Source organism: Chiloscyllium plagiosum, unplaced genomic scaffold, assembly GCF_037043375.1.
Source record: "Chiloscyllium plagiosum isolate Xiang-an unplaced genomic scaffold, Cpla_swu_hap1 HiC_scaffold_5, whole genome shotgun sequence".
NCBI classification, from domain to species: Eukaryota; Metazoa; Chordata; class Chondrichthyes; order Orectolobiformes; family Hemiscylliidae; genus Chiloscyllium; species Chiloscyllium plagiosum.
In genome coordinates, this window is record NW_028270143.1 from 69,295,535 (window position 1) to 69,319,614 (window position 24,080).

Consider the following 24,080-nt stretch of genomic DNA (forward strand, 5'->3'; position numbering starts at 1 on the left):
GAATGGTCACATTTGTAAGATAGCAAAGCTGAACAAGAATTCCCAAAGCAAAAAAGGCAGTTTGAAAATATGTGGAAACATGATGTAGAAACAGATATTTAACATTTATTAGCTTTCTGAAAAAAAGAGCAACTGTGATGTTAATTATACTATCCTTCCCATCAATGCTCTACAAAGCAGTATGTATACAATATTGTTTGACTTCAGATTATCATGAAAAGTATATATCATGAAATTATACCACACATCCAATTTTGGAATCTACAGCAGCTTTGGGTAATTACAGAGTTTAAAAATAAAACTGCTTCCACATCAATCTGTCAACTGCTTTTAAACTGAGAAAGGTCAGTGAGAAGCTGTTATTCTTAGTACAGGGCACCACCAACATTGGGGACAAAAGAGGAGGAAAATCAAAATGGAGCTAATTGAAAGAAAGGACAAAGGGTGTCAAGATCAGCTGAGCAGAATGACTACCTTTCCGGCACAAAACTTTTAGGAGGCAAACTTGAGGATCTAAAATTTGAATTTAGGCTGTTGTCAGAAGCAACAAGTATATGCAGATTTTTATTAACCACAAAATGGCTTTTCAATTTAAAATAACACAACAAAATGGCTGCAAGTAATGATTTGACTCTGTGAACTCGAACTGATGCTTTGCTAAGTTGGCTGTATTTAGAGATAAGAGAGAACAATTTCAACACAGGAAGAGCATGTGGATCTGGAATTTAGAGAAAACAAGATGGTATAATTATTATTCATTATTATTTATAACATGTAAGAAAGAATAATGTTGTAATGGAAAGAGAGAGACTGAAGGTTAGACATGATAAAAGAACAATGTTCAGAGAAAATTTCTATCCTTTGCAGGGATGTAGGGCAGACACTAATGCAAGAATCTCCCTCGCTTTGGGAGCAATATTGAGATTGACTGTACATGGATTTTTGGTTTCCACAAAACTGTGTTGCTTAAAGGAGCAAGTATTTTTATTATCTTTAGCAATGGAGTTAGAGATAGTATGTTCCACTGAAATCAGAAGACAGGAGGCCCAGAAGTGCAATACAGTAAATGGTTTTAATTATGACAACAAGAGCAAGATAGTGGCTGGGAATTTTATGCTAACTCAACTCCTGACTCCCCAAACTCTGTTCACCATTTACAAGGCACACATTAGGAATGTGGTGGAATATATCCACTTGCTGAGAAGAGTGCGTCTCCAGTCTTAAGAAGCTCGATTTCATCCAAGAACAAAGAAGCCTGCTTTGACATTTCCATATATCACCTTAAACTTTCACTGCCTGCATCACCAATGCACAGTGGCAGCATGTACAAGATACACTCCAGCAACTAACTAACAGTGCTTCAACAACACCTTTCAAATCCTCCCAGATAGAAAAACAAGGGCAGCAGACGCAAAGGAACACCACCATCTGCATGTTCCCTTGCAAACCGCTTGCCAACTTTGGAGAAAGTGAGGACTGCAGATGCTGGAGATCAGAGTCGAAAAGTGTGGTGCTGGAAAAGCACAGCAGGTCAGGCAGCATCCGAGGAGCAAGAGAGTCGACGTTTCGAGCAGAAGCTCTTCATCAGGAATGAGCATCTTTATTTGGAGTTATATCACTACACACTCAATATTCTTGGATCAAACTCTTGGAACTCATTTCCTAACAGCACTATGAGTTTATATGACTGGATGGATTGCAGCAGAAGGTTGTGATTCACCACCTTTCAGGGTTCTTGCCAGCTAGACCAACACCTTCAGAAAAGAATATACATGGATGCTAATTTTTTAATGACTGATTTAGTAGCCTCATATATTGATCAATGGACTATAGTCACTCACCTATCTGCCAGTCTCTTGGATCCACAACTCACTTACATTTACCTCATTTCCAAACTTAATGCTACTGCAGCCTTATTCTCACAACTTAAATATGTTGCCAAATATTCAGAGTCATACAGCATAGAAACCGTTCCTTCAGTCCAACTCATCCAAATTGACCAAGTTTACGAAACTAGTCCCATTTGGGCGGCACGGTGGCTAGCACTGCTGCCTCACAGTGCCAGAGACCTGGGTTCAATTCCTGCCTCAGGCGACTGACTGTGTGGAGTTTGCACGTTCTCCCAGTGTCTGCGTGGATTTCCTCTGGGTGCTCCGGTTTCCTCCCACAGTCCAAAAATGTGCAGGTCAGGTGAATTGGCCATGCTAAATTGCCCGTAGTGTTAGGTAAGGGGTAAATGTAGGGGTATGGGTGGGTTGCGCTTCGGCGGGGCGGTGTGGACTTGTTGGGCCGAAGGGCCTGTTTCCACACTGTAAGTAATCTAATCTAATCGAATCTAATCTTATCTGCTTTGGCCCACATCCCTCTACACCTTTCCTATTCACATATGTGTCCAAATGTCTTTTAAATGTTTTAACTGTACCTGCATCTACCACTTCCTCTGGGCGAGTCTTTCCACATATGAACCACGTGTGTGTGTGAAATTGTCGCACCTCCTGTACCTTTTAAATCTTTATCCTCTCATTTTAAAAATATGCCCTATAGTTTTGAACTCCCCTGTCCTGGAAAAATTTCCTTTGCTATTCATCTTATTTATGCCCTTTATGACTTTATAAACCCCTATAATATCATGCCTCATCCTTCTATGCACTAGTTAAAAATGTCTGAGCCTATCCAGCCTATTTTTGTAACTTAAACCCTCCGTTCCTAGCAACATCCTGGTGAATCTTTTCTGAACCCTTTCCAATTTACCTTCCTATAGCAGGGTGACCAGAACTGTACACAGTACACTAAAAGTGGTCTCACTAACATCCAGTACAACCTCAACATGACATCCCAAATCCCATACTCAACAGTCTGAGCAATGAAGATAAACATGCAAAATGCCTTCGTTACCACTCTGTCTACCTGTGATGTAACTTTCAAAGAACTATGTATTGAACTCCTAAATCTCTCTGTTTTGACAGTCCCCTGTGCTCTACCGTTAACTGTTTAAGCCTTGCCCTGGTTTGTCTTATCAAGATGCAACACCTCGCAATTATCTAAATTAAACTCCACCTGCATTCCTTATCCCATTGGACAAATTAATCAAGATCTCTCTGTAATCTCAGTTAACCTTCTTCACTACCTACTACACCACCAAGTTTGATGTCATTCCCAAACTTACCAATCACGCTTCCAAAATTCGCATCCAAATCGTTTATATAAATGACAAACAACAATGGACCCAACACCGATCCCTGCGGAATACCACTGGTCACAGGCCTTCAGCCCAAAAAACAATCTTCCACCACCACCATCCACTGTCTTGTACCATCAAGTCAATTTTGTATCCACGTGATCTAACTTTACTAACCAGCCTAGCATGTGAAACCTTGTCAAAAGGTTTACGAAAGTCCATGTAAACAGCGTCTACCACTCTGCCCTCATCTATCATTTTTTGGTCACATCCTCAAAAAAAAACTCAATCTAGTTTGTGAGACACAATTTCCCACATACAAAGCTGTGCTGACTGACAGATACATCACCCAATCAGACTGCACTACACTCACAGAAACATTTTCCTTTTTCTCTTCCAGGACTAGATGGCAAACAATTGCAAGTAGTGGCACCTAATTCGGCTGAGGATAGGCACATATTCTCACCCTTATGTAGAAGATAGTGCTTGCTACTCTGTTGGTGCAGTCAAGACTGAGGCCACAAGAAATGATTGTCTACAAAAAGGTTTTCTACAGTAATATGTTGAGGAACAATCTACAAAACAGACTATTTTAGGTATATTACTGTGCAATGCAAATGGCTACTTTATAACCTTGTAAAGGAATCTTTAGGAAAGACTAATCAGAATATTATAGTCATCTAATTAATTTAGTGATGAATTCAATGGCTGCATGTCTGATGGCTGGTTCTATTTCATATGTAACTACACATGCATATAATCCTCCTTCTCCTATACTACTTTCTCCTCACCAAACACACTCCTAATAAACAGGAGCAGAAGTAGGACATATGGTCCCTTGAGCCAGCTTCAACATGATCTGTTTGTCTTTTGAACTCCACGTTCCTATCTATCTCCTGCATAACAAGAATCTATTCATTGCTTTCTTAAAATTTTCAATGACCCCACTTTTATTGCCTTCTGAGGCACAGTTTCAAAGCTGCACAACTCTCAGAAAAAAATTCTCAACTCTGAAAGGATGACCCCAACTTTAAAACAGTGCCCTCGGGATTTTGACTGATCCACAATAGGAAGCATCTTTTCCATGTCCACCTTGTCAAGACCATTCATGATATATTTCAACCAAATCACCCTTCACCGTTCTAAATTCCAATGGAAACAAACTGAGCCCATGCAATCTTCATAAGACAACTCACGTATTAATCTATTAAACCTCCTCTGAACATATTCCAAAGCATTTACATCCTCCCTTAAATAAGGTGATCTAAACTGAACACTTTATTCAAACTATGGTCTCACCAATACCCTATATAACAGATGTATGCTTATAAGAATACAGTAACACACCTGCCAGAAAGCCTACTGGCACTATCAAGGATCATGGAAAAGTACAACATCAACTTTGTACAAGTCTCTGCACGAACAGGAGTATTGAAATAGTCAAATAAGCCACTCAGTTGCATTAAAGTGTTATGGAGATTAAGCGGAATGAAACTGAATTAACCAACTGTCAAGAAATTTAGCACTGGAAGAAACAGCAAATATAGCCCTGTTGACCCTGAAAGGTCCTCCTTAATAACATCTAGTAGTTTTGTAGCAGCACTATTCCACAGTCATACTAATGGAATCAAAACTTCCCATATCCTTGATACCACCATCACCAATTCAGAATATGTCTTGATGCGTTAGCAGATTAGATCAGCACAGGTAGGAAAACAGTGGCATAGAGTCAAGATAGAGTTGCCTTAAGAGTTCTTAACAATGACTTCACATTCCATGCAATGCATTAAGTAGCCATTGTCAGACATTAATGAAGAAATCTTCAGCTAATTAACACCAACCCTCCAATGCCTCTTAGCTAATAAAGCATTACTCCTCCATGTTGAAACCACATGAAAGCACCGCCAAGGGTGGCAAGGCCATAGAAAGTACTCTGGCTGGTGGATTTCAATGTCCATCTCCAACAGTGGCTGGGAGGAAACAAAAACTGAGCTGGTTGAAGGGCAGAGCTACTGGACTGGATCTACAGCAGCTGGCAAGGGAATCAAAAAGAAGAAAAAGCCTCGTTGACCTCATCCTTAACAACTTGTCACAAATGCATCAGCCCAGGATAGTCAGTGACCACCATATAGTCCTTTTGAAGGCAAAGTCCCATCTTTGCAGTCATTCTTTCACAAGGTGTGGGTTCTGATCACAAAACTGACATGTTAGCGATCTCAAATTGCATTTGAACTGAGTGGCATGCCATGCCATTTCAGGGGGCACTTAACAGACAATCACATTGTTGTGGGCTGTGTTCTCTCTAATTTTCCTTCCAGCTGTGTATTCTTTGTGTGGCAGCGACTTCTGGAACCAGAAGACAATGTCACAATCAGTGATATCACTCTGGATGGAGCCTTTCAGTGGCTGCGCAGTGCACAGCTATGAAGCTTAGAGGCAACATTGATTAGGTCTGGAGTCACATGTAGGCCGGACAAGATTTCCATTCCTAAAGAACATTAATAAATCAGATGGTTTTATTACTATCGATGGTAGTTTCACAGACACCATCACTGTGGCTAGCTTTTGTCTCTTAATTTATTAACTGAATTCAAATTTTACCAGCTGCCACATGGCATGGTATTTACACCATGGTAAATGGGATAGATTACAAACAGATCTAGTAGCTCAAAACCTGACCATCCATAATGCTATGTGGATCATCATCAGCAGCATAAATATATTCAAACACAATCTGTAACCTCATGGCCTAGTATATTCCTATTCTACTATTCCATTAAAATGGGTGATCAATCTGGTTCTATGGAGAGTCCAGCAGGTATGTCAAGATAAACACTAGGCATTCCTAAAGACTCAATGTGGTGAAGTACCTTTGCATGCCAAATAACATAAGCACTGTCTGACAGATTAACTGATCCCACAACCAACAGCTCAGAACTAAGTTCAACACTCTTGCCTTATTCAACTGTGAATGGTAGTGCACAGTTAATAATGGACAAATAGAGGGGGCTTAATAATTATCCCCATTCCTAATTATAGAACATAGAACAATACAGCGCAGAACAGGCCCTTCGGCCCTCAATGTTGCGCTGATCTGTGAACTATTCTCAGCTCGTCCCCTTACACTATCCCAAAATCATCCATGTGCTTATCTAAGGATTGTTTAAATCTCCTTAATGTGGCTGAGTTGACTACATTAGCAGGTAGGGCATTTCACGCCCTTACCATTCTCTGCGTAAAGAACCTGCCTCTGACATCTGTCGTAAATCTATCATCCCTCAATTTGTAGTTATGCCCCCTCATACACGCTGAAGTCATCATCCTAGGATGATAGTGGATATCCAGTGCACCAGCGCATTTGCAACCATCCATTTGTGGAGAATGGATGATTCAACTCTGCCTCCTCCTCAGCTCTTCAATGTCACAGATACCAATTTTCAGCAATTCAATTCACTTAAAGCATTAGATATGGCAAAGGCTAGAGGCACAGACAACGTTCTGGCAATATAAGAAAAGCTTTTATTCCAAAACTAGCCACAACCCCAACTATTTGGTCATATTCAGCTACAATACTGACAATTACCTGCCAAAATGGCAAATTGCTTAGGTACCTCCAGTCAACAAAAAGCAGGACAAATCCAACCCAGCCAATTACCAACTCATCAATCTACCTTTGATCATGAACCTAGTGATTGAAGACACATCAGCATTACTATCAAGTGGCATTTGCTCAGCAAGAACCTGCTCACTAACATTCAATCTGGATTCCATTAATAGACACTTAGCTTCTGACCTCACTGCAGGAAAATTGATGTTTTGGGCAAAAGCCCTTCATTAGGAGGGCTGCATTCCTGACAAAGGGCTTTTGCCAGAAATGTCGATATTCCTGCTCCTCGGATGCTGCTTGACCCGCTGTGCTTTCCCAGCACCACTCTGATCTATCCTTTATTTAGTGTTCAGTAATAGTATTCAAACTGTGCTGACACTGCTGAAGTTTGGTGTAATAATATATGGTACAAATACAACTTTTGATCAAAGTCTAACTTTTGAAGGGTTAAATTACACAAGGGAACTAGCTGGATTCAGACTGGGTATTCTGATCAACAGCAGTTGGTCACACTTGACTTTCTCTCAACAACTCGGTTTATTTGGAGTCAGCAGAATTATTGCTAAGTTACGTTGGTGGATTCTGCTGAGAGGGAGATTTGGTTTGACTAAAAATGACACTGAAGTCTGGTTTCGAGTATAACAATAAAAAAACCCCAGAAAATGCAGTGAGGAGCTGGAGTATATGAGAGGCCTTGGGATATAGGAGAGACTAGATTACACTGATGTTTGCCCCAATATGTTCTTGTTGATGCTTATCTGACATTTGAGCTAAAGTTCAATGTTTCCTGCAGAGGATTTTTTCTGAATAAAAAAAAGTGATTGCTGGAGAAACTCAGCAGGTCTGACAGCATCTGCAGGGAGAAAGAAGAATTAACGTTTTGAGTAACTCTTCATCAGAATTTCATCAGGCTTTGTTCTGTTTCAGTTACATTGATTTTTTTAATATTATGTGCAGACAAGCAAGTTGTAGTGATGAAAATGAGTGAAACTGAGTGCAAATGTTGCTCTGGAATTTTACATAAATGTGGAAAAAAACAGCTTAATGATTCCAATAAAGTCTCATCTCACTTAATGTAACCCATCGTATTATCAGAGGGTCTAACAAAATATGCGTCTGAAAGACAAGAGTTTCCAAGTCTAGTTCAAAACAGGGTGCTAATATTAAATCCTTGGATTATGTATAATTTTGCACACACAGATATATAGCTGTCTTTAAATTCCTATTAAGGATATTAGACCACTTAAGGAAATAATCAGGGTCATGGAATGAGTGAAGATTTCTATGCCACATCCAATGTCTGAAAGTTAGTGTATGCCAGAAATCATATTCTCTATGCTCCTTTCTCCTTTTATGTTATAAATCTAACTTAAGAGTTTGTCGATCATAACGACATATGCCTGAACGCCTCGGTATTAATGTGAATCAACCATTAGGACAAGCATTCAATCTTTCACCAATGTTTTCAAGATCTTTCTTCAGCCATGTCAAAGTTACAATATTATATAGGAGAGCAAGCATCATCACCCATATTGCTCAACAATATTCGATCTAAAGGCAAATCTGCTAAATTTGTGTAAAAATCCTGAAATCATTTTTAAAATGCCTAGAACACACGGATGCCAGTCTTCACTGTCCAGTATGTTGAATACACCAATAAGGTTCAGAAATAATACAGAATATTGCCTTACTCCTGTTTTCAAACATTTATAGTGCTGGAGGAAGCCAACAGCCTTATGATGTCCCTGCTGGCTTCTTTGGGTCTGTTATCTCAGTTTGCTGGGTGGGTGGTTTACCATGATGCGAATAGTGTGAATTCAATTCTTGCACTGGCTGAGGTTACCATGAAGGTCCCACCTTCTCCAATTTCGCCCACACTTGAAGTGTGGGGGTGACGCTCAGGTTAAACTCACCACCAATTATTTCTCTTTGATGAGAGAGCAACCTGATGGCCTTCTGGGACAATGGCCATTTCTACTACAGCAATTAAAAGCTCGCGAACAGTCTCCTTCTTTTCAAGGTTTGGGAGAAGATTTGTAGCTCGGGTGCTCGTTGTTGTGGTTCTGTTCGCCGAGCTGGGAATTTGTGTTGCAGACGTTTCGTCCCCTGTCTAGGTGACATCCTCAGTGCTTGGGAGCCTCCTGTGAAGTGCTTCTGTGATGTTTCCTCCGGCATTTATAGTGATTTGTACCTGCCGCTTCTGGTTGCACACTAGTGTACAAAATCCCATGCAAGGACTGCACAAAACACTACATAGGACAAACAGGAAGACAGCTAACGATCCGCATCCATGAACACCAACTAGCCATGAAACGACATGACCAGCTTTCCTTAGTAGCCACACACTCGGATGACAAACAACATGAGTTCGACTGGGACAACACTACTATTATGGGACAAGCCAAACAGAGAACAGCCAGGGAATTCCTAGAGGCACGGCACTCATCCACAGATTCAATCGATAAGCACATCGACCTGGACCCCATATACCGGCCACTGCAGCGGACAGCTGGAACTGACAACCGGAAGCGGCAGAGACAAACCACTATAAATGCCAGAGGAAATATCATAGAAGCGCTTCACAGGAGGCTCCCAAGCACTGAGGATGTCACCTAGACAGGGGACGAAACGTCTGCAACACAAATTCCCAGCTCGGCGAACAGAACCACAACAACAGTCTCCTTCTTTTGGGATTCGGATACAATCTATCAAATTCTTCCCTTAAAGAAATAATTGCCTCAGCCTCAACTGTGGCAAATTATTTAATGCTCCACCAAACTCCCTTCTCACTCTCTTAATTCTATTATTAAATCCATGACTCCTCAACACTAACTCTATCAATAATACTACCTTGTTTTAGTCTTTTCCTAACTAGGTAGACATGAAGATACTACAGTCAAAAAGTGTGGTGATGGAAAAGCACAGCAGGTTAGGCAGCATCCAGCAGCACACATTTTGACTCTGACCTTCTGCATCTGCAGTCCTCACTTTCTCCATGAAGATACTACAGTATACGTAGTCCAGTATTTTCTCCATTATCTTATCTGTGAAAAATAGAGTTCCATCTTCATTCCTGAGTTGTTACTACCCATCTAGATTAATCCAGTAATGTTTATTAAAAAACCTTTTTATTCCATTTAATATTGATTTATTGGCCTATTTAAACTTTCACTCTTAATTTTTACTTTCCCTCTCTATCTTTTCACAACACTAATTATATAAAAGCCTATTATGTAAGGCCTTTCAAATGGAAAACCAGAGCTTTGTGAAATAACTCTTAGTTTTCACATTTAGTTACTGTGCATGAACATGCAATTTTTAATTATTGATGCCTCTACTAGCAAAACCACCAATCTGCACTATTTTGTGATATTGCTTGACTGTTCTTAGTTGTAACATTTGATTCCCTGTATTCTGCGGTGAGTAGAGCTGTAATAATTACTTTAATTTCTTTCCCAACTCACTGTACAAAGGTAAGAAACAGTGGATATTGTGAACTGTGCCATTTACTGATTTAGCTGGGATTTAGCAATAGGCAGCCACCAGTTTTCTTAATTTCCCAAATGTCTGCCTTCTTCATCTCCCGCCCAATCACTTCTGTGTCTTATTACATATACTTTATTAGTATTTTCAAATGGATTCCAGTACTGGTACAATCAAGTAATTTTCAGTTCAGCTACTGATATTTAATTAGAATTAAAGAATTAAAAGGAACAAAATAATGTTCTTGACACAAAGCAAATGGTTTAAGTCAAATAAGTATGTTTTCATACTACAAATTTAAGGAATGCAATGCTACCAGTTGGCAGTATGCCTTTAGAAATAACAGTACATGGCTCTAAACTTTGATTTGGTCGTTCTTCACTTGCTTGTTTATCCACTACAAAAAGGCTTACACAATAATCCAGTTCAAGATCACAAGGCTAAAAATAGACTTTGATTTGTTTGAAATCCCTTAAATGAAATGGAATTGTTATTGCTATGACACAATCACAGCCTGGTTTGGGAGCATTTTACAAGAGAAAAACAAGTATGACCTTGCTTGTGATTGTCATATACTGCTTTTACAGCCGGCTGTGAGCTATTTCATCTGATGTGATTAACATTTAGCCATCACTAATAAGTGCAGATGTGGGCCTTTTGGTAACAACCATGACATTTGTGCAACTACAGGCAAACTAATTATAACACATTGCATGATTAACACTAAATATACTAAAGCAGACCTCTGCAGAAACATTTGTAGACGGTGCATATTTTTACGATATTGAACTTATAGAGCTGTTGAAATTGGATAAAAATTGCCTTTGTTCACCTAATTTTATCATAAAAATTTATTTCATCTGAGAATTACTATAAATACTTAGTAAATGTTTTTTTAAAAATCATAACTATTAATGAGTAAGTGTATTACTTTCGTTTGTATTCAACATTTGTGACACAAAAGCGGACACAATCAATTCAGTGAATTAAGATGCAAAAAAAAACTTTCCTCTAAGCCTTCACCAGTTGTCAGCAATTCATGCTCTTATAAAATCAATTTACTATAGTTCAAAACTAAAATCTGATTACCAGCTCCAGGTAACCATGATTTATTAGAAACACAATTTTCTGTCTGCATCTATCGCATAACTAATAACTGGAAATATGTAAATAATTTACAGCAGTGAAAGTTTATACTTTGTGGCTCTTAAGAACCAAGAGGATTTACACATAGAATCAGGAGGTATGGAAAGATGTCAAATGGATTTTTGCATCTACTTCTCCCTTTGATGCAGACACTGATTGGCCACAGTGATAGACAAAGAAACTCGGTTATTAGATGAGTTAAAACTTGTTAAAGGAGTTACTGGATAAAATGGCAATACATAAGGTTGGTAAAGGCAGGAGGACTAGGAAAAGACTCATCCAATGATATAGAAGGAAGAAAGAGGGAAAATTGCAGAAGCACTGACAATAATCTTTCAATCATAGATAAAAACAACTGAAAGAACTATTGATGCTGGAAATCTGAATGAGGGTCACTGAATCAGAAACATTAACCCTGCCTTCTCTTCATGGATGCCGCCAGACCTGCTGAGATGTTCCAGCAATTTCTGATTTTGTTTCAATATTCCAATCTTCCCTGAACTCATAGTGGTGCCAGAGGACTGAAAAATTGCAAATATTATACACTGGTTCAAAAAAGTTGTAAAGATAAACCCAGGAATTACAGACCTGCCACTTTAACTTGGATTGTAGGAAACCTTTTAGAAACAATTATTCAGGATAAGATTAAAAGTCATATGGAAAAATATAGTTTAATTTGGAAAAGCCAGCATAAATTTATTAATTTATCTAATTAATCAGCTGCAGTATTTTGAAAAGTTAACAGAGACAGTACAGGGCACTTATGGTGATATGGAGTACATGGACTTCCTTACCTGAGGAATTATGTTCTGGTTATGGAGGGAATGCAACAAAAGTTACCAGACTGATTCCTAGGATGGCTGGATCGACGAAGAAAGGCTGGATTGATAAGAACTGCATTCACTGGAGTTTAGAAAAATGAGGGGGCATTTCACAGAAATCAATAACTTTTGAGCAGGACAAGGCAATATAAATGCTGGATGTTCCTGATGACTGGGCAGCCCAGAATCAGGGGTAATAGTCTAAGGATATGGAGTAGGCCAGTTAGGACTGAGATGAGGAGAAATGTCTTCACCCAGAGAGTGGTTAGTCTGAAGACTTTTTTGCCACAGATCGCATTTGAGACCACATCACAATGTTTTTAAGGAGTGAGATACAGTTTTTGGGGCCAAAGATATCAAAGGTAATGGGGAAAAAGTGGGAGTGGGTCACTGAGCTGAATGATCAGCCATGATCATATTGAATGGTGGAACAGTCTGAAGGGTTGAATGGGTTATTCCTGCTCCTATTTTCTATGGTTCTAAAAAAATCACCTTCAAGGGTTTCAGTGAACAAACTTTCACCTCTGCTCTTGCTCTTGTTCTTATCTGCTGCTGTAAATACAAATTGTGAACTCTGGGAACGCAAGATGAAGTTAAAACTACAATGTCAGCAGAATGAAGGAGCATTGATGTCAGGAAACAGAGTGGAGGACACATACCTGTCCGTGTCAGTGGGTTGAGGTGGAGATAGTTGAGAGCTTCAAATTCCTGGGAGTAAATATCACTTATAATCTGGTCCAGCTACTTCGACACTACAGTCAAGACAGCACTCCAATGCCTTCATTTCCTCAGAAAGCCAAGGAAATTTGGCATGTCCACAATTACTTTTACCGATTTTTATAGATACATCATAAAAAGCATCCTATCTGGATGCATCACTGTGTGGTATGGTAACTGCTCTGCCCAAGACCACAAGAAATTACACAGAACTGTGAACAGAGCCCAAACCATCACAAAAACCAGCCCTCCTTCCATTGATGCAGTCTATACTTTCCCCCTGCCTTGGGAAAGCAGCCAACATAATCAGAGATCCCTCCCACCCCATTTATACCCTCTTCCGTCAGGCAGAAGATACAAAAGTTTGAAAACACATACCAACAGATTCAAGTATTGCTCCTTCCCTGTGTTATCACATTTGTGAAGAGACCCTTCATATATTAGAGTTGAACTTTCTCTGCAACCTCTCTGCTGCTGTAACACGACATTGTGCATTCTGTTCTATTACCCTGATGTAATTATGTAAGGTATGATTTGTCTGGATAACATGCAAAACAATACTTTTCAGTGTATCTTGGTACATGTGACAATAATAAATCAAATTAAATCAAAACAAAACACACTGAATTGAATTAAATTGAATTTATTGTCACGTGTACCGAGGTACAGTGAAAAGCTTTGTTTTGTGAACAATACAAGCAGATCACAGAGTTAAACAGCATAGATAAGTAAATAATAGGCAAAACAATGCTAAGAGTTTGAGAGTCCATTCAGTATTCTAACAACAGTAGGATAGAAACTGTTTCGAAACCATCTGGTGCATGCGTCTAGGCTTCTATACCTTCTCCCCAGTGGTAGAGGGTGTAGAAAAGCATTGCCAGGGTGGGATGGATCTTTGAGAATGCTGGTGGCCTTTCCTTGACAGCAGGCCTGATAGGTGGATTCTACAGATGGGAGGTTTGTGATTGTCCGAGCCGAGTTCACCACTCTCTGTAACTGTCTCCAATCTTGAATAGTACAGTTGCCATACCAGATAGTGATACATCCAAACAGAATGCTCTCGGTGGCATACCTATAAAAGCTGGCAAGGGTATTCACTGTCATGCCAGATTTCCTCAACTGCCTGAGGAAGAAGAGATGTTGTTGGGCCTATGTAACCAATGCGTCCACATGAAGAGTCCAAGAAAGCTTGTTGTTGATGACCACTCCCAGGAGCTTGACACTCTCCATTCGTTTCACCTCTGTGCTGTTAATGTGTAGGGGGGCATGAGTAACACCCTGCCGAAAGTCAATAATGAGTTCCTTGGTTTTGCTGGCATTGAGAGCTAGGTTGTTCTCAGTGCACCATTTTTCCAGGTCTTCCACCTTCTGTCTGTAGTCTGTTTAGTCGCCATCTGAGATTCAACTGACTTTGGTGGTGTCAGGAAACTCAGGATCTAGTTGCAGAGAGTGGGGCTTAGCCCAAGATCACTAAGTTTAGTAATCAGTCTCGAGGAGATAATAGTATTGAAGGCTAAACTGTAGTCAATGAGTAGGATACTTACCTAGCTGTTCTTGGTGTCAAGATGTTTGAGGGAGAAGTGAAGGGCAAGTTATATGGCATCTGATGTGGATCTGTCTGACAGGCAAATTGGATTGGGTCAAGAGTAGTGGGAGGCTGGAGTTGATTAATGACATGACAAGCCTTTCAAAGCACTTCATGACCACCGAAGTTAGGGCCACTGGGTAGTAGTCATTGAGACATGCTGCATGAGCCTTCTTAGGCACAGGGATGATGTTGGCCCTCTTGAAACAGGGAGGAACAGTGGCCTGCTGCAGGGAGAGGTTGAAGATGTCCGAGAAGACCTCTGCCAGTTGATCTGTGCTTGCTCTGAGTGCACGGCCTGATATTCCGTCTGGTCCCATCACTTTCCTTGGATTCACACAAAGGAAAACTGATCTGACCTCTGATGCAGTGACTGTTGGAATAGGTTTGTCGGGCCTTGTTGGAATAGGTGTTACCTTTCTGCCGAACTTCTAGTCAAAACGAGCATAGAAGGCATTGAGATGATCTGGGAGGGATGTCTCATTGTCTGCTATCTTGCTCTGTCTCTTTTTAGATACTGTGATGTCATTCAGTCCTTGCCATAGTTGCCGGGTATCTGTTTGAGTCTCTAGTTTGGATCAGTATTAGTCCTTGGCTGTCTTAATGGCTCTGCGAAGGTCATACTTGGATTCCTTATATTTGAGTGGGTCTCCTGATCTGAAGGCTTCACACCTGGTTTTTAGCAGATTCTGTATGTCCTGATTCAGCCAGGATATCCTCTTGTGGAACACCCAGATTGACTTCCTCAGTATGCAGTCCTCCACACATTTGCTGATAAAGTCTGTGACAGTGGTGACGTACTCGTCCAAAGTACCTGCGGACTGTTTAAACATGACCCAATCAGCAATTCCAGCCAGCACTGGAGTTGATCCTCTGCCTCCTCTGACCAGTACTAGACCTGTATGTGCGAGGGGGTCTCCTGCCTGAGCTTTTGTCTGTAAGCTGGGAGAGAAAAACACGGCATTGTGGTCGGAGTTCCCGAAATGAGGGCAGGGGATGGAGCGGTAGGCATCTTACATAGTGGTGTAAGCAATGGTTTGAAATGCTCAGGCTCCTGGTGGGGCAGGTAATGTTCTGGTGGTACTTGGGCAACACCTTCCTTCGACTGGCTTACTTGAAATCACCAGTTACAATAAACAGGGCCTTGGGGTGTTCTGTCTCCAGGGTGTTAGTGGTGGAATACAACCCATCCAGAGCTTCCTCAACCTTTGCTTGTGGCTGTATGTACACAGCAGTTAATATAGCAGCAGTAAATTCCTGTGGTAGATAAAAGGGGTGGCATTTGATAGTGAGGAATTCAAGGTTTGGGGAGCACTGACTGCCCAGGGTTGCAATGTCTGTGTACCACAAGTTGTTGATTAAAAAGCAAAAAGCAAATTGAATACTGCTGAAGAAAAAGACACATTTTGTTCAAACTTTATATCTTTTAATCATTAGAAAAATTCACGAGAAAGACATGTCTCTGCTTTAGATGACATGTAAATGATAAATTCCAGATAGCAATCCAACAGCAAAGTTGGCAAATCCTTTTTCACTGACACTAATGCCAACTACATAGTTGCAGTCAACCTATGAATGCTTACAATGTCTGTTCAGAACTACTGCACACATGACATCAGAAAGTAGACATATCTGGGTGTCAGTCAATAGATGGGATTGAAGATATTCACTTCAGTTCAGAAACCAGTAAACTGGCATTGCTGAAGAGGAATATCAATTATTCAAATGAGTAATTTATTATAGGTAGACTTTGGTAAGTAAATAGAGAGAGCAAAGATCAAAATTGAACACAGTGGAAACTAAGTATAACTAACCAAGAATTTGAAAAACATTTATAGAATTATGAACAAGAAAAAACATTTGCAAGTATTTGATCAACACTGAAAACTACAGCTGAAGATAGGAGGAAACAAAGTAAGAGTTCTAATCAGAATTATGGACTTCAGTAAAGCATTCAACAAGGTTCCCCATGGGAGGCTGGTTAGCAAGCTTAGATCTCACAGAATACAGGGAGAACTAGCCATTTGGATACAGAACTGGCTCAATGGTAGAAGACAGAGGGTGGTGGTGGAGGGTTGTTTTTCAGACTGGAGGCCTGTGACCAGTGGAGTGCCACAAGGATCAGGGCTGGGCCCTCTACTTTTTGTCATTTACATAAATGATTTGGATGCGAACATAAGAGGTACAGTTAGTAAGTTTGCAGATGACACCAAAATTGGAGGTGTGGTGGACAGCAAAGAGGGTTACCTCAGATTACAACAGGATCTGGACCAGATGGGCCAATGGGCTGAGAAGTGGCAGATGCAGTTTAATTCAGATAAATGCGAGGTGCTGCATTTTGGGAAGCAAATCTTAGCAGGACTTATACACTTAATGGTAAGGTGCTAGGGAGTGTTGCTGAACAAAGAGACCTTGGAGTGCAGGTTCATAGCTCCTTGAAAGTAGAGTCACAGGTAGATAGGATAGTGAAGGCGGCGTTTAGTACGCTTTCCTTTATTGGTCAGAGTATTGAGTACAGGAGTTGGGAGGTCATGATGCGGCTGTACAGGACATTGGTTAGGCCACTGTTGGAATATTGCGTGCAATTCTGGTCTCCTTCCTATCGGAAAGTTGTTGTGAAATTTGAAAGGGTTCAGAAAAGATTTACAAGGGTGTTGCCAGGGTTGGAGGATCTGAGCTACAGGGAGAGGCTGAACAGGCTGGGGCTGTTTTCCCTGGAGCGTCGGAGGCTGAGGGGTGACCTTATAGAGGTTTACAAAATTATGAGGGGCATGGATAGGGTAAATAGACAAAGTCTTTTCCCTGGGGGTGGGGGAGTCCAGAACTAGAGGGCATAGGTTTAGGGTGAGAGGGGAAAGATATAAAAGAGACCTTAGGGGCAACTTTTTCACGCAGAGGGTGGTATGGGTATGGAATGAGCTGCCAGAGGATGTGGTGGAGTCTCGTACAATTGCAACATTTAAGAGGCATTTGGATGGGCATATGGATAGGAAGGGTTTGGAGGGATATGGGCCGGGTGCTGGCAGGTGGGACTAGATTGGGTTGGAATATCTGGTCGGCATGGACGGGTTGGACCAAAGGGTCTGTTTCTATGCTGTACATCTCTATGACTCTAAGTATTTTGAACAGGGTGCCTAAGAAAAGGTACTAGGTTCTTAAAGACATAATATTTTTGTGTGATTTTTCAGTCCTGTGACTTAACAAATGATGGAATATTACAACATTTATATTTTCCCAAGTCAAATATTCAACATCTACACAGGATGTTAGCCATATTCAAGATAAATAGAGTCAGGATTTTGTATCAGGAAGAAAAAGAAAGTGGCCTTATATCTACCTGCTTGAGTCCAGCCAATGATACCAGGACTTCATCTTCCTTTTGAAGGTTTTCCTTTAGAATCACTTCTTGTATTTTGCCTGCAGAAAAATAATTATGCATCACTCCAAAGTAGATTTGATCTACAATAAAAGCATATGAATGCTGTGCAATCTGTTTTTCAAATGTATTCAAATAAAAAAGCAGCTTTAATTTTATAAATGGAATTTTTAAATATCAAAGACAAACTTTAAAATGATATGTTACAATTGCTAAATATTTCATAATTTTGCATCTACAATATCTAATGATAAATTCAAACATCAACTGAATACTGATAATCGTTTGAATGCATGAAAGAACTGCATGATAAAACTTCAGAGATGTATTACTTAGTCAATAGATTCTGGTTAAAATGACACTTGAAAGGGAACAAAATACCTTCTGATCTCATTCTACTCCATAACATGAGGGAAAACTGCTAAAAAACACAGCAACTTTTGAAAAGTTGACAAGCATATTGGCCCAAATTTGCTGAGAAAACAAGTGTGTTTGAATTACACACACTTTTATTAATGAATAAACTGACTGGCAACTGATGGCAATAAAAGATACTCCTGCTAATGAACAATTGATACAAGGTGCTAGATAATTTGCGTCGTTGGTGTCAAATTATATCTTGCCCATAACCTCCCTGACAGCTTCATGAAATTGGCCCGTTTCCATGTTAATTATCTATTGAACTCACCCCAAAGTTAAATCTGTAGTTGACAATCTAGGTACGCTTATAATAAAATTGCCATGAAGTTTCTTTTTTAAAGTGAACAATAGAAAGTATGAATTGTTCATTCTTTTTCTTAGTTTTAATTCGTCATTCTTTACTTCTGAGACAAATCACATTATTTCACTTTCTGGACCTGTCCGACCTTGAATTGACCACCACCAGCATCATCCTTCACAGACACCTCTTTTGTTTATTTCCTTTATCCTTCAATCTCATTAGTTAAAGAGGTACACTACTTAATTGTTCATCCAATTAACAGAAGCCCTGTTAACCTCATTACAATGTTTTCATCTTGAAGTTCCAACAAAGGGATCTTGCCTTGAGAGGTCCTGACCTCGGAAAATCTAGGCTAAAATGCTGCCTCTCAAATCTCACTGCAAGATATAATGGCTGGAAACTACCTCAATTTAATGTGGTTGCCCTATCTCCTCAAATCCCTTAGCGTTAAATATCTAGCATTTTAAAAAATATGCTAAATGGCAAGGTGACTTAAAGGTGAATTTAGTATGACAGCCCTTGGCATCAATACCACATGAGTGGCCTCAGTGAGTCCTAGCAAAAACTAGTCAATTAGAATTGCAGGGGGAAACTCTCCACTGATTAGCAATAACCAACACCAAAAAGAGAGAATCTAATCAGTGCCACTTGACAATCAACGCCATGACCATCACCAAATTCCCACAGTCAACATCCTGTGCATTACTATTGATCTGAAACTGAAATGAATTAGATACAATAGCTATGAGACTAGATCAAAGGCTTGGGGTACTGCAATAAGTATCTCACCTCCTGACTTCCCAAAAACCAGTCCATTATCTACAAGGCACAAGCCGGGAGAGTGATGGAATACAACCCAATTGTTTGAATGGGTGAAGCTCCAACAACACTATAGAACCTCAATACCATCCAGGACAGAACAGCACACTTGACTGGCACATTTACAAATATTTAGTCACTCCACTATCAATACTCAGCAGCAGCAGTGTGTACGGTCTATAAGATTTGTAGAAATTCAGAGAGCCTTAAATAGCACCTTTCAAACCATTACCATCAGAAGGACAAGCGCAGCAGATGTATACAACATAGAAAAGTACAGCACAGAATAGGCCCTACGGCCCATAATGTTGTGCTGAGGATTATTCCTAATCTAAATTAAAATAACCTAGCCTATGTACCTTCAATTCACTGTTGTCTATGTGCATGTTCAGCAGTTGCTTAAATGTCCCTAATGACTTTGCTTCCACCACCACTACCGCTGGCAAAGCATTCCACGCATTCACAACTCGCTGTGTAAAGAACCAACCTCTGATGTCTCCTCTACACCTTAAAACTATGGGAAGAACACCACCTACAAGCTGTCCTCCAAACCACTCACTATCCTGACTTGGAAATATATCAATGTTTGCTGGGTCAAAATCCGAAAAGTCTCTCCCTTACAGTATTGTGGGTCCACCTACAACACATGGACTGCAGTGGATCAAGAATCATAAAATTCCTACTGTACAGAGAGAGGTCATTTGCCCCACTGAATCTGCACCAACCCTCTGAAGAGCATCCTACCCAGACACAGCATCCCCTTCATATCCCTGTAACCCCATATTTACCACCACCAATCCATCTGACCTGCACATCCTGGACACTAATGAGCACATTACTATAGCCAATCCACCTAATCTGCACATTTTAAGATTGTGGGAAGAATCCATATGTCCACACATTCAGTTGCCCAAAGCTGTAATTGAACCCAGTCCTCTGACGCTGTGAGACAGCTCACCACCAACTTCCCAAGGGTGACTATGGAAGAGCAGTAAATGCTGGCTCAGTCAGTGACACACACATCTGACAACTGAAAAAAGATTGAGATTTTTCCACTGGAGCACCCGGAGGAAACCCACGCAGACACGGGGAGAATGTGCAAACTCCACACAGTCAGTCGCCTGAGGCGGGAAATGAACCCCGATCTCTGGCGCTGTGAGGCAGCAGTGCTAACCACTGTGCCACCGTACGGCGGCATGGTGGCACAGTGGTTAGCACTGCTGCCTCACAGCGCCAGAGATCTGGGTTCATTTCCCGCCTCAGGCGACTGACTGTGTGGAGTTTGCACATTCTCCCCGTGTCTGCGTGGGTTTCCTCCGTGTGCTCCAGTTTCCTCCCACAGTCCAAAAATGTGCATGTTAGGTGAATTGGCCATGCTAAATTGCCCGCAGTGTTAGGTGTAGGGGAATGGGTCTGGGTGGGTGCGGGTCGGTGTGGACTTGTTGGGCAGAAGGGCCTGTTTCCATACTGTAAGTAATCTATCTAGAATCTATTTCACAGCTTTTTGAGGTTGAGAACTTTAAAAGAGCAGAAATTTCAGAGGGATGCACTTCCTTCTAACAGCTACGCTTGTCAAGTCTTTAAAACTTTAAAGCAATTTTTAATTCTAAATTTCAGAGAATATAAGCTCATTCTACTTAGTCACTACACAGAGGACAATCCTCTTGTCTCAAGATTTGATCTACTGAATAAATCTTCATTGCCCCCTCACAGCAAGCTAAATATGGAGAGGGGGTGGGCTCATACGGAACAGTGGTTGTGTCTCACGTCTGGGCCAGCATGCCCTTCAGGTAAAAACAAAACTATAATTGTCTGTGCTCAAGGTAATGTTTCACCAAAACCAGAGTTGCAACAAAACTTCCTTATCCTTGTATTCTGTCATGAAACAAACATGACATACATCTTCCTAAGTTCTTGCTGTGTCTGGATAGTAGATTCCCTACATAATACTTAGGAATTTGGTGCAGGTGGGAATCTCTCTGGTAAGTTTTTGTTAAACTATAATTTACAGTACCAGTCATACTGTTAGAGCCAACTTGTGCGTGAATCACTAGTGCTCTGTAAAAATAGACTGGTTTCACTACTGCATACAAGATGAAGAAGTCTGTGTGTAATGAATTTGGTGAGGTGTCAGACGGGAATTTGGTGTAGGTAAAGAAAAAAAGATGCTGCTTTTAATGCCTTGCACTTCAGCCTCCAGAAATTGGTGAGTGTTAAGGCTTTAATTAGGAGACCAGTTAGGTGACTGGTGAGTTTTTTTAAAAAAGATTTCACCCCTCTTATCGCAGGCAGTAGTCTAACCTGGTACAGGGCAGATATAAGCATTGTATCTAATTCTTGGTTCATCTTATTAAATTACTTGGTATAGTTATTGACATCAGCTGAGTACCATTTCTAATGAGTTAAAATGAACAGAAGAAAGATAGCAGGAGGGATATGTAATGCAGTAACAGTTCCCTACATCTGGATGAGAAGTCCCACCAGATGTATGTTAAAACATATCCGAACAGGCTGACTGAAATAACTCAGGTAACAGGACAGGGATGGATTGCAGTTGTAGCTAGTGGCCTGTAGAGTGATCCACTACAACAAATCCTGGGTATTGTACTAAGAGAGGATATTCCTGAGAATACGAGGTAAAAACAATGACTGCAGATGCTGGAAACCAGATTCTGGATTAGTGGTGCTGGAAGAGCACCGCAGTTCAGGCAGCATCCAAGGAGCTTCGAAGCTCCTTGATTCCTGAGAATACATCCAGGGAAATTAGTTGGGTGGAACTGAGAAATAAGAAAGGGATGATCACCTATTGAGGTTGTATTATAGCCCCCCCCCGCCCTCCCGCCCCCCCCCCCCCGCCCCCCCCACCCGCCCCCCCCACCCGCCTCCCCCCCGCCTCCCCCCCGTAGTCAGCAGGAAATTGAGAAGCAAATTTGTAAGGAGATCTCTGTTATCTGTAAGAATAATAGGGTGGTTATGGTAGGGGATTTTAACTTTCCAAACATAGACTGGGACTGCCATAGTGTTAAGGGTTTAAATGGAGAGGAATTTGTTAAGTGTGTACAAGAAAATTCTCTGATTCGGTATATGGATGTACCTATTAGAGAAGGTGCAAAACGTGACCTACTCTTGGAAATAAGGCAGGGCAAGTGACTGAGGTGTCAGTGGGAAGCACTTTGGGGCCAGCGACCATAATTCTATTAGCTTTAAGTTAGTGATGGAAAAGGATAGACTGGATCTAAAAGTTAAAAGTTCTAAATCAGAGGAAGGCCAATTTTGACAGTATTAGGCAAGAACATTCAAAAGTTGATTGAGGAGGATGTTCGCAGGTAGAGGGTCGGCTGGAAAATGGGAAGCCTTCAAAAATGAGATAATGAGAGTCCAGAGAAAGTGTATTCCTATTAGGGTGAAAGGAAAGGCTGGTAGCTGTAGGGAATGCTTGATGACGAGAGAAACCGAAGGTTTGGTAAAGAAAAAGGAAAAATATTTCAGGTATATACAGCAGAGATCGAATGAATCCTTAGAAGCGTATAAAGGCAGTAGGAGTATACTGAAGAGGGAAATCAGGAGGGCAAAAAGCGAACATGAGATAGCTTTGGCAAATAGGGTTAAGGAGAATCCAAAGGGATTTTATAAATATATTAAGGACAAAAGGATAACGAGGGAGAGAATAGGGCCCCTCAAAGATTAGCAAGGTAGCCTATTTATGGAAACACAGGAGATGGGAGAGATACTAAACAAGTATTTTGCATCAGTGTTTACTGTGAAAAGGACTTGGAAGATATAGAATGTAGGGAAATAGATGGTGGTATCTTGAAAAAATGTCCATATTACAGAGGAGAAGGTGCTGAATGTCCTAAAATGTGTAAAGGTGGATAAATCCTCAGGATATGATCAGGTGTACCCTAGAACTCTGTGGGAAGTTAGGGAAGTTAGGGAAGTGATTGCTGGACCCCAGGCTGAGATGTTTGTATCACTGATAGTCACAGGTGAGGTGCTGGCAAGACTGGAGGATGGCTAACGTGGTGCGACTATTTAAGAACTGTGGTAAAGAAAAGCTAGAGAACTATAGCCCAGTGAGCCTGACATCAGTGGTGGACAAGTTGGTGGAGGGAATCCCGAGGGATAGGATTTACATGCATTTGGAAAGGCAACGACTGATTTGGACAGTCAACATGGCTTTGTGCGTGGGAAATCAGGTCTCACTAACTTGACTGAATTTTTTTGTAGTAGTAACAAAGAGGATTGATGAGGACAGAGTAGTAGATGTGATCTATATGGACTTCGGTTAGTCGTTTGACAAGGTTCCCTATGGTAGACTGGTTAACAAGGTTAGATCATATGGAATACAGGGAGAACTAGCCACTTGGATACAGAAATGGCCTGAAGGCAGAAGACAGAGGGTGGTGGTGAAGGGCTGCCTTCAGACCAGAGGTCTGTGACCAGTGGTGTGCTACAAAGATTGGTGCTATATCCACTGCTTTTCATCATTAAAATAAATGATTCAGATGTGAACATAAGAGTTAATAAGTTTGCAGATAACATCAAAATTATAGGTGTGGTGGACCGTGAATAAGGTTACCTCAGAGTACAATGGGATCTTGATCAGATGGGCCAATGGACAGAGGAG

The 24,080-nt window shown here is 40.8% G+C and overlaps 1 protein-coding gene across 25 annotated transcripts in view; it reads right to left on the reverse strand.

Annotated features, from left to right (window-relative positions):
• tbc1d5 (TBC1 domain family, member 5) overlaps nucleotides 1-24,080 on the reverse strand; it is a 524,363-nt gene that overhangs the window by 19,547 nt on the left and 480,736 nt on the right. For all 25 annotated transcript variants that reach the window (XM_087987287.1, XM_087987275.1, XM_087987279.1 and 22 more), the window contains one exon: nucleotides 17,875-17,954. In XM_087987287.1, the coding sequence (XP_087843413.1) occupies nucleotides 17,875-17,954 (80 nt within the window). The remainder of the gene's footprint in view (nucleotides 1-17,874; nucleotides 17,955-24,080) is intronic.